At 42.2% G+C, this 12,176-nt stretch overlaps 1 protein-coding gene across 2 annotated transcripts in view; it reads left to right on the top strand.

Annotated features, from left to right (window-relative positions):
• Positions 1 to 5,343, top strand: part of MAPK12 (mitogen-activated protein kinase 12) — a 146,105-nt gene extending 140,762 nt beyond the window's left edge. For both annotated transcript variants that reach the window (XM_040343681.1, XM_040343682.1), the window contains one exon: positions 4,877 to 5,343. In XM_040343681.1, coding sequence (XP_040199615.1) covers positions 4,877 to 4,944 — 68 coding nt within the window. In that variant the 3' untranslated portion in view covers positions 4,945 to 5,343. The remainder of the gene's footprint in view (positions 1 to 4,876) is intronic.
• The last annotated feature ends 6,833 nt before the right edge of the window (positions 5,344 to 12,176 follow it).

Raw genomic sequence — 12,176 nt, 5'->3', positions numbered from 1 at the left:
TGACAGTAGTCAAGAGAAGATTGACGACTTATCAATGTGCTGCTGCTCATTTTTCTATTAAGCAGGCTGAGGGTTCATCCTGGACTGATCTGCCCTGCTACTGCAGTGCGGACTTGTTGTGCTGTCTGGTAGGGTGTCTGCATCAAAGAACTGGCATAACAGAATTTCAGCATATGCAGAGAATGCCCTCTTTCAAAAAACAGGCCAGCCATGGCAGCCTGCACACTTCCTTCAGTGTAGTCTCTTAAAACTAGCTTTAGATTGAGATTTGGAGAACTTACACATTACCTCTGCCAGGATCAGCATGCAGTAGACTGATAAGTTGTGCTCCTGCTATACATTAACCACTTAAGACCCGGACCAATATGCAGGTTAAGGACCTTGCCCCTTTTTGCGATTTGGCACTGCAGCACTTTAACTGACAATTGTGCGGTCATGCGACATGGCTCCCAAACAAAATTGGCGTCCTTTTTTTTTTTTTTTTCACAAATGGAGCTTTCTTTTGGTGGTATTTGATCAGCTCTGCGGTTTTGATTTTTTTTCGCTATAAACAAAAATAGAGCGACAATTTTGAAAAAAAATGCAATATTTTTTGCTATAATAAATATCCCCAAAAAATATATTTTTTTCCTCAGTTTAGGCCGATGCGTATTCTTCTACCTATTTTTTGTAAATAGCGTTTACAAATAGGGGATAGTTTTATGGCATTTTATATTTTTTTTTACTCAATGACGGCGATCAGCGTTTTTTTTTTTTAGTTTTTTTCGTGACTGCGACATTATGGCGGACACATCGGACAATTTCGACACATTGGGACCATTGTCATTTTCACAGCAAACAATGCTATAAAAATGCATTGATTACTGGGAAAATGACAATTGCAGTTTAGGAGTTAACCACTAGGGGGCGCTGTAGGGGTTAAGTGTGACCTCATATGTGTTTCTAACTGTAGGGGGCGGGGCTGGACGTGTGACGTCATTGATCGTCTTTCCCTATATCAGGAAACAGACGATCAATGACAGTGCCACTGTGAAGAACGGGAAAGGTGTGTTTACACACACCTCTCCCTGTTCTTCAGCTCCTGTGATCGATCGCGAGACACCGGTGGCAATCGGGTTCCGCGGTCACGGAGCTTCAGACCGGGTCGCATGCGCTTGCCGGTGACCCACGGCTGGGCTCTTAAAGGCGACATGCCTGTGCCCAGCCGTGCCATTCTGCCGACGTATATGTGCAGGAGGCGGTCCTTAAGTAGTTAAAGCATATCTGAACCCCAAAACAAAAATCTATATAGCATAGTAAGACGCTCGCCCTACTTACTCATTTATCCTACTGTATTAAAACAACATAAATGGAAACTCGGCCTGAACTCTGGTCCATAACATAGATGGGTGAAGTCCTCAAAACCAATATAAGGCTCTATGTACACTAGCAGCTTCTAAACTTGAGTTTAGGAGCTTTCTGTTTTTTTCTTTCTTTTTTTTTGTCAAAGCGCTTAAACGGCTCCATAAAAGCCTATGGGTCCATGTACCCATGGCTTTGCTGAGGTTAGAGGAGGTTCAACCTCTCTCTCCTGAACGTGAAAAAAATGTGTTCAGGGTGGGAATGTTTTGACTGCAAAACGCGCTGTGAATTTTGCCGTGTTTTGCGTTTTCCAGCAGACAAAGTAGTTCAAGTGTACTGAAGCCACTGGACCAGGAACACGTTTGACCACACTCACAGGTTTGAAACAAAAGTGGACTTTATTGAAGATAAAAATCATCAGACGTCATGACATCAATGCAGACCTGGCAGAGATTGATGTGTTTCACGAATTGGAATTCGCTTGGTCATAATCTGACAAACACTGGTAAGTAATAACCCTTATATAACATATACTCAGCTGAAATCAACCAGTGATTGATTTTCGCCCATTAACCCTCATATCTGAGTATCAAGAGGAGGTGATGTATGTTGCCTTCTCTGCAAAAGAGGTCTTTTGGATCTTCAAATTACAGACTAGGATACAGAGGGGTTTAAAGTGGATGTAAACCCGAAAAAAAATTCTTTGCTGTCACAATGTAGAGTATAATATTTCCTATCATCTGTACCCAGTCTTGCTACACAGTTTTTTTTTTTGTTTTTTTTTTAAGTGTATTTTGTGCGTGTACTCGAGAGAGGAGCCGGACTGCAGGAGTTGGGAGTAGGCAGGCCTCCCCAGAGGCAATCTGCCACCTTTCTCCATGCCCCGGGTGGCAATGGCAGGTGTGTGAGGGGGTCCTCCCACACAGCCCGCCCTACCTGCTCCGCTTTGAAGCCCAACGGGGCAGAGGGACTCCCTATAAGGGAGTGAGAGGATTAGCCCGCTCAACCAGCCCCATTAGTCCTTCGCCTCTCTTTTTAGAGACCGCGTGGTCAAAGTGCGTGATGTTAACCCAATTTCGAGTGCGTGTAAGTGTGGTGGTTTTTGTGGGAGGGGGGTGGGCGTACTAAGCGCAGGCTTACCTCGCATAGCACACCCACCGGGAGCCGGGCTGAGACCACCAAACTCAATTCACATGTAGCGGAGAGCCCGGGATCCGAACCCCTAGCTGCAGAGGTGAATGGCTTGTCAGCGCAGTGCCAATCGCGTTGAGCCACCGCAGCTCCACTTCTTGCTACACAGTTAATCCAGCTCTGAGCAATCCTCTTTTGTTGTTCAGTGAAAAAAAAAAAAACTGACTTGCAGAGAAAAACCTTAGTCTGTACCCCCCCCCCCCCTTGCTGCGAGTGACAGGTTGTTTACATATCTCATGCACTAGCCTGGAGATTTTTTAATTCCCACCCCCACTCCTTTTCTGAAGTCATGTGGTTACTTTTCTGGATTTTGACTGGATGTTAGTGATCATAGCAGAATTTAGCGTAAGGGGAGTGTAGAGGTGGGCGGGGAGTCTACTGACATCATGACTCCACCCACAGAATCTACAGTTTTGCAGTTCTTATAACAGAGGGGAGACATTTGACAGGTAAGGATACACGCAGGAAGCATCTCTATCCTTATAGATCAGCACTATGGCAGTAGTTTAGAAAGGATGAGAGTGGGTTTACATCCACTTTAAACCATGTGGAATGTCACATATTATTATGAAGTCTCACTTTTTGTTCTGGAATCCTCTCCCCCCCCTCCTCTGGGCAGTGCTCTTTTCTTTAAATCGTTTATTTTTGGTTTTGGTTTCTTATGAAATTAAATTTTTTGGTTCTAAAATTGGTTCCCCATCTGTGAAGTGCCCTTTCATATAAGAAGTTGTTTTTTTGGTATCCTGTTGCAGTCTATATACTAGTCATGAGGGTTGTGTACATCACTATTTTGTGATTTTTTTTTTTTTTTTTTTTTTTTTTATCAATAGTGACATGTATTGATCGATACAAGCATTATGTACAGTGTAACATGGGTGCGATTTGTTATAAAAAAAATTGATTACCACTCTATAGGAAATTAATATTGAGCATTTTTTGTAAAATATTTATTTAAATGTTTCATTTAGTGGTGTTCTTTAAAGTGTTTGTTTTTCTCTTATCTGTTGGGACAGCTTTCTGCAACAGGGATATAAATAAAAAAAAAATGTTGTAAACAATTTGTTATATACAAAGTTTAACATTTTCCTTTATTTTTATTATATATGTACTGGTTTTATTGTATAGGTTGTAGTTATTTGTGGGTTTTATCTGTTTCGTTGCAGAAACCTCAGATACAAGGGTTAATTGGCATAATCGATCACTGGTTGATTTCAGCTGAGTATATGTTTTATAAGGGTTATTACTTACCAGTGGTTGTCAGATTATGACCAAGCGAATTCCAATTCGTAAAACGCGTTTAATCTCTGCCAGGTCTGCATTGATGTCTGATGTTGTCTGATGATTTATATCTTCAATAAAGTCTTCACTTTTGCTTCAAACCTGTGAGTGCGGTCAAACCTTTTCCTGTTCCAGTGGCTCCTATCCAGATTGCGGACCTGCACCATGGGATTGAAGCGCAGGATTGCTCTCACCTGGAGAGGCTTGGCTTTTGCTTTCTACTCAAGTGTACATGAAGCCTAACTGATAACATTGCAGCACAGGAAGTTATCAGCTGACAAGATTTGTGGCAGGATCTATATTTTATTTTTAACAGCCCAAAAGGGAGCAGGTAATAAAAGTTGGGTCTCTTTCACATTAGCGCTAATGTCTACTGCCCTCTGAAAAGTGCTCTGCAGTGGATCACTTTTTAAATCACGGTATAGCAGTGGCTGACAAGCATTCAGGAGGGGCTTCTGATGCCTGTTTGTTTTTCTTTTTGCTTTTGTTTTTTTTGTATTGCAGGACTGTACCGCAACTGTGACCCAAGCACTTGGTTCGCAGTTGTGGAGCCGACCCTATTGAACACAGTGGGAGAGTTTGACAGATGGTGCCTCCTGTAAAACTCTGCAGCCCAACGTAAAAATGCTGCAGCCATGAAGCAGCGTGGAGCGGTGTATGTACAGCCCCAAGATGAGGAAAGGAATGGTCGGCACTCAAAATGACATCTACAGTGAAAGATCCCTTTCTTGAAAAAACATGTACAAAGCTTTAATGCCAGCCTGCGCGTTTTGGACAATGGTCCTTAGTCACCTGCTTTTAAGTGTACAGCCCTGACCAGCTCTCTTGTTAGAATTCGGGGGGTCCTTGTATGTCTGTTTTTGCCACCCATGTGAAAGCTTTAATCATTAGGGTTTATATACCCTTTAATAAATATTAGTAGTGTAACTAGTTCTAACAAATAACCAGCCATCATATAGCCAAGCCTGGGGGGGGGGGGGGGGGTGGCTGATGTAGAAGTTGTTTTGAGTGGCTATATGTGTGTTTTTTTGATGAAATCACTTATAGCTTGTTTTGTATCCTCTAGGTATCACCTACACGGAGTTAACAAGTTTCCACCCGCCAGTGGCCGAGTCAAAGGAAACTTCTGTATAGCCGATTTCTGCGTCACACAATATAGGATATAAATTATGGGAACTGAACTATGAAACTGGATAACTGGATGTATAATGAATCATTTATGAATCATTTGTGTCATTGTTTTCATTCCATTGGGATATAGTGCCTTTTTGTATTTCCTTTGTTGGGATATTTTTTTTTTTTTTTGTCTTGCCTCTTTTCCTGCAGAGTGTACTGTATAAAAGACTATTGTGACCCTCCTATTAGCCCTGAGCCAGCTCTGCCAGCCTACTGTGTTAATAAGCAGTGTGTCCCATGTGTGCAGCAGCAAGATTTTGCTGGTATACTGTACTTCTGTATATGTAGATTCAGGTAAGCCTTGGAGCATTCCAATACACTCTGCAGTATTATGAAGAATAAACCTTTTAATCAATATCTGTATTGTGTACTGTGTTTACCAGTAGGAGCTACGTTTCTTGCCCACGTGGTTAAAAATACACACGGAAACAAGGCACATGTATCATGGGGAGATAATCCTGGGTAGCCTGTCATTTTTAAGTGGATAATCAGAATCTGTTTAGTTTCTCTCTTCCCACTTGACACACCCCATGGAGCGTCCTTCTTTTATTAAGCTCCACACTTAACGCATGGCAGCATGTGCAGAGGAGTAATCCTAGGTCAGTACAGTAATCAAAGTCACTAGAGAACAAGCGGCGAACATTTTACACATAAAAATAAAAAATAAAATTACTGCTCTTTTCCTCCCTCTGAGAATGTTTCGGCAGACAATAAACCGAAATCGGCGTTTCCATGAAATGGCCGTTTACAGGAAAATGTCAAAAGTAGAAGCTGAAACTGATGACATTAAGTACTTGCTATACTACTAAGGAAGAATATTGTGTCTGGTTCAGTAAAGTCTGAACAGAATATTTTCCATTTTCTGTATTTGATAGAAAATGCTCAGGGGAGGGGGGGCTGTACATTGTATGGTCCTAGCACATTGTTCATGCACACACATTTTTGGTGTGGTAACATGCATTGCGTTTAAGGCACCAAAAAATGAGAAATTACCATTTGTTTTTTTTAATGTAGTGCACCACAATAGACAGTAGAAAGTTACCCTGCATTGCATTGCAGTTCATATATGTTCCCTTAATGCATGTGTCAAACACAAGGACTGCAAGACGATTCCGGCCTGCCAGGCCATTTCATTGTGGCTTTTGCACCTCTCCTAAAGCTGCGGCACCTGCCTCATCTCTGCCCCCGCATTGTCTCAGTAGTCAGCAGCAGAAAAGAGGTCAGAACTCCTCTTCCAGATCCTGTGGTTTTCCATTAAACTGCAGAGAGGCTCGTCTCTGCTCCACCCCCTGGCTCGCCAGTCGAGAGGAAGACAGAACTTCTCCTACCTATCCTGCACCTCTTTGTGCAACCACAGTACCCCCTGGTCTCCGCATAAAGCAGACTCTGGCAGCTGACCCCAGCTCTCCTCTGGTTCTCCTCCAGACCCTGCTCTTCCTGCTTCCCAGTTTCCCCTCCAGCTTCTTTCTGGCAGCAACAAAATTTAAGGGGGTGCATTGTGATGTAAGGAAAGTTGAGGGACTACTGATGGTGCGGGGCTCTTGACATCTGATGTAAGGGGGGTGGGGTGCTCTGAACTTCTAGTCTTACAGATACAACCATCCCTTTGAGGACAACCATAATGCTGATGCTGCCCGCAATGCAGTTGAGTTTGATACCCTTGCCTTAGCGTGTTGAGTTGCCTTTGAAAATGAATGGCACTGCAACACGCTAATGCATGTAATGATGCAGCTGTGTGTATGTGTCCTTGTTTGTTAGAATGTATTGGAGCATGTCTCATGGACTCCTATTTATCACTCGAACCTTTTCAGGCTTGTGGTCTGCCTGAGGATTCTGTAGCCGCGTAGTCTGTCAGCCTCGTCACCTGCACATTGACCACAAAATATCTCGTATAATGAGTTGTTTGTTCTCCTGGTCTCTGATCGGTTTATTGAAAGTCACTCCTATCTCTCCACAGCAGCAAACTGAGATGTATTCTAGAAGAAGCTGATTGAGAAGTTGTCACAAACTGCTCAGTATACTTGTTAAACAGGATTTAGTTTCATGACCGGGAAAGATGGACGGGTTCTGGGAGATGATGACCCTCAGGCTTTGTAATAAGAAATCATTATTGGATCTTTTTTTAGCCCTGCAGTGTTTTAGCTTTACATATATTGTACATTCACATCATCAGTCTTTGCCCTGAAGGAGCTTACAGTCTAAAGTCCCTAACTCACATTCATACATACACGTACTAGTAGCAATTTAGACAGGAGCCAATTAACCTACCAGCATGTTTTGATGTGTCCTGGTTAGAAGTCATCTTTAAGGCTTCTGTAATTCCATGCCTGATGACATGAAATAATTGCGGTCCCTTTTTAATATGACACCCTTCATAAAAGTGCTTCATTTAGTACACATGCCAGAGCACCTAGAAACCTGACAACTGTGACATGGCATATTTCTAGCAATAAGGTTCCATTAATTGTGGCAATTTTCATTCTGTCGGGTGCGATGAGGCACCAGCAACTCTTTGTATATAGTCTCTGCATTAATGTTATAGTGCAAAGTTTGTTTGAGGTTTGTATACATTTATTTCTTTATGGTCGGGACTGACTTGTTTAATCGGGTAAATAAGAAATATTGTATATAAATATTTACATTTTTCAGCCAGCAGTTTTGCATAGGTATCTACTGTACTATTGTAGATTGTTTTTAGGGTCGTCTATTTTATAAAAATTTAATTGGACGAATGTCATAAGCATTTTTTCCGGCTACGACTTTTCCCTGTATTTTCTCCAATACTGTACTCTATGACCCCTATGTACTGTTCCCTATAATCATCAGCTCCATCTAGTAATTAAAATGCAGTATATTGTTTGAGTTGAGGTATTTCAGGAAAATATACCCCATTTTGGCCACTAGATGGAGCTGACGATCATAGGAAGTCCTAGTGTTGGATAAAATACAGAAAAATGCATGCAGCCTGGACATGTTTGTGACGTTCAGCCAGATATTTCACAAGTATTCTTCTAGGTTGCACACATTTTCCTGTATTTTCTCTCATTCTGAGGCTGCTTTCACACTGAGACGCTCCTTTCTATCCAGTGTAAAAGCCTGAGGGCTTTCACACCAGAGAGTTGCGCTGGCGGGATGCTAAAAAAAAGTCCTGCCAGCCGCATATTTGAGGCGCGGTAGGAGCGGTAAAAATACCACTCCTATAGCGCCCCTGCCCATTAAAATCGATGGGGTAGAGCCTTCAAAGCGCCACAGAGCAGCGTTTTTGCGGATGAGTTTAACCCTTTTTCGGCCCCTAGCGGGGGTTAAAATCTCCCCGAAAATCGCACCAAACGTGACAGTAAAATGCCGCTAAAAATAGCAGCGCTTTACCGCCAGCACACTAAGCGACTCGGTGTGAAAGTACCTTGAATGGCATGCCAGTGCACCTTGCTGATGGACATGCATTGCAAAGCAAATTCTTCCCACTGACCACAAATGTAGGGGGCATTCTTCTCACTGATCACCAATATGAGGAACATTTTTCCAACAGACCAACAGCGTAAGGGGCATTTTCCCACTAACAAATGATATAAAGTCAAAGCTTTACACTAACCAAGTGATGTAAGGGGGCATGCTTCACATTGGGCACTTACCCACTAACTACCAGTGTCAAATACACAAGGTATACCACAGTCCTTATTATTATTTTTTTCTTTTATGTACAATGGGGTTGCCACCTCATCCCTTTAAACCTGAACACATGAATTGCACAGGTTCTGGGACTAATTTAATCCAGATAAGGCACCAAGTGAGTTTAATTAGCCACAGAACCTGTGTAATTCATATGTGTTTTGATTGGGGTTGCCACCTCATCCCTTTAAATCTTCAACTTAATGGTCATGTTAATGTACCATAAAACAAAATGGATTACTGTGCACACACATTTAAAAATGACATTTAAATCCAGCAAGACTATTCAAAAATATAGTGTTTGGTGTTAAATGTTAGCAGATTAACACTACTAACAAAATGAAGCCAAATTCCAGCTCACATTTTATAATCGGTTACAGCAAACCGTTTTTCTCCTTTTGAAATAAAGGTTTTGCGTGAATAAAATAAGTAATTGTAATCATCCCCATCAGTGTTACATGGTTTGTCTCATCCATGTAAACTAATACATTCTGCTGGAGAGTTTGTGCTGTGAAAAACAGACTTGCTGACTGGATTGCAAGATGAAAATGGAAGAAAGAAAGCCTAAAAAAAGAAACTAATAGTCATCGCATTTAAGAATTGGTAAGCTGCAATATCATAAATATTGCTTTTGGGTTTAATACTGCTTTAAGTTTATTTAGCACTGATATGCTCTGTCCTCCATTGGCCAGCCAGTAGTTCTCGGACCACGATGTATGCTTACCCCTTTGCGCCTAAGGTTTTTTTTGTTTGTTTTCTTTTTAAAAATACAAATTGGGCTTTCATTTGTTGTTAAATGGTAATGGTTATCTCCTGATTTATTTTTATTTTTTTAATTATCAAAGGAAAACTGGTGGCCCAAAATAGTAAAAAATCCTTTTGTTTAAATGTAGCTGTATGTTTCTTGTTACTATCATAACCTTCCACCAAAGGACAACCCAAATTAAATTCTCCTTCTCCTAATGATTGCACCAATACCACATATGTGTTATGTTAACAGTTTGTAAAATCTTTTTTTTGCATCTGTCCTTGAATGTCCGTAATGGTATGTAGGCTGCATGTCCATAACTGACATTCGTGGACAGATGCACCAATTATGGATTTTACAAACTGTTCATAAATTTACTGAAAGTTGGCAACCCTGCTTGGGGCTCTCTGTGAGACCCCAGTCTCTGTGCTAGGAGTGCACTGTGCAAGTATGCAGCCCTATGGAAAAAAAATATTATTATTTACCTGCTGCAATTTTAGATGTAATAATGGAAGAGTTTAAAATCTTTCATCAAGCTATATACAGTGGGGCAAAAAAGTAATTAGTCAGCTAGCAATTGTGCACGTTCTCCCACTTGAAAAGACGAGAGAGGCCTGTAATTGTCATCATAGGTATACCTCAACTATGAGAGACAAAAATGTGGAAACAAATCCAGACAATCATATTGTCTGATTTGGAAAGAATTTATTTGTAAATTATGGTGGAAAATAAGTACAAAGGATGAATTGGAACATGTAAAAACAAAGGTGACATAGATAGTGTAACACCCTTTAGAGCTATAGAATACGGCGAACGGAATGATGTAATATGCATTAAACTTTGTAGTAAGTCATTTATCCTCTACATCAGGGGTGTCAAACTAATTTTCATCATGGGCCGTGTCAGCATTTTGGTTGCCCTCAAGGGGTCAGTTGTATCTGTAAGAATGGATGTCTAGAGCAACCCTTGTTACATCAGACGTCAAACCCCCCCCCCCCCCCAACATCACAGGTTAAGAATTCCCCCACCCTCCCTTATATCACATTACACCCTGGTTACCTTGTGCTGCTTCCAGGAAGATGTGGATGCGGAGGGGGGAAGCAGAATGTGCAGGGTCTAGAGGACCGTAGGAGGGCTGGAGTCTGTTGAATGCTGAGACCATGGGAGGCGGAGAGGAGTGCTTCTGCTGGACAGAGAGGTGCAGGATCTGTAGGAGTTCTTTCCTCCTCCTCAGCTGTCAACTGTTGAGATGGGGCAGGGCAGAGACAAGTGTATCAGCCGCTGCACAAAGAAGCACAGGATCTGGTGGAGGAATTTTGTCATCCTCTGTTGCCAACTGCTGAGACAAGGTGAGGGGTGGAGATAAGTTGGTGCAAGGGCCACATGAAATGGCCTGGTGGGCCGGATTTGGCCCCCTTGGCCTTGTGTTCGACACATGTGCTCTACATGTTTTGCAGACAGTACCGTTTCTTCAGGAGGAGTATTTTCAGAACACTATCTGTAACAAAACATATCACAATTACTACATGGTATATGATGGTCACCTGAAAAACTGAAAGCAATGTATGAACAATCAAACTGACCAAAATGAGAATTGACAACAGCTGGAACAAAAGTGAGAGAAATAAGTGGAAAGGAAGGAAGGAAAGAGAGAAAATAGACGAAGGTCAGGGTAATATAACCCAGCACAGAGTTTCTCCTTACATCAGACTGCAAGGTTCCCCTTTCCAGTGCAAGGGAGAACTCTGCAGACCCTGATAAAAAAGGGAACTGTGTGGATGTTCATGTAAAGGAGGACTCTGGCGTAAAGGTAAACTCTGTAAGAGGGGGGTCTCTGGTCACCAGAGCCCACCCCTCTTCCTTACACAAGAGTCCACAGAGTTCCCCCTTACATTAGAGTCTGCAGGATTTGCCCTTTTATTACAAAGGGGTAACTTTGATGTAAAGGGCAACACTGGGAACCATGATGTAAGGGAGAAAACAGTTGATTCTGGTGTAAAGGGGAACTCTGATGTAAGGTGGTCTCTGGTCACCAGAGGCCCCCCTTAGATCAGAGTCTGCAGTCTTCCCCTTTACAGCAGAGTTCAGGATGGCTCGCTCCTCTGCACTACCAGTCTCTTCCTGGCAGTGCTCTCTTTTGAGTCCTGGTTTCTCGAGCCGGCCCTGTTGCAATTTGTAAAAGGCAGCAAGTAGCGCCATTACCGCGACTGCCCCCTTTAGCCGGCTCAGAACTGCACATGCATCACTGCGCCTGCTGGCCCACTGCCATAATTTCTACCGCCTTTTGTCACCATATGGTAGCTATCAAATGTATTGCGTCTCCATTGACCACCCGGGGTGTGTGGTTTAATGCTTGAGATGGATCTTTGTTGTAAACTTTGAGGAAAGATCTGTCTTGAATATTCCTAAAAAGCTAAATTATGAATGTGTAAAAGCTGGAGACGCAAAATGTCCCTTTTTCAAATTTTTACCATATCATTACGTCAAATGTCACTTTTTTCTCAGGTCAAGGTCAAGCACGAAGCGTTTACCATCGCTGATCAGAGAAAATAAAGAAATCTCTGAAATTTTCCAGCCTGGAGAACTTCCAGCCTGTCCAAACAGCTCAACACCCAGTGAAATCAGGTGAATGATTCCACTGGGTGGGAAGCTGTTTGGACAGGCTGGAATCATTTGAACTGTGTCTATGTCCCACAGCGGAATTGCTGCTTAATTTGAATGTACATGAGATATTCAATTGCGCAGTTTTTTCACATCAATAAACTTGGCAGAT

The sequence above is a fragment of the Rana temporaria genome, chromosome 3, assembly GCF_905171775.1.
Source record: "Rana temporaria chromosome 3, aRanTem1.1, whole genome shotgun sequence".
NCBI lineage: Eukaryota > Metazoa > Chordata > Amphibia > Anura > Ranidae > Rana > Rana temporaria.
Note: the sequence above shows the minus strand (reverse complement) of the source record. Positions and strands in the feature narration are given on the sequence as shown.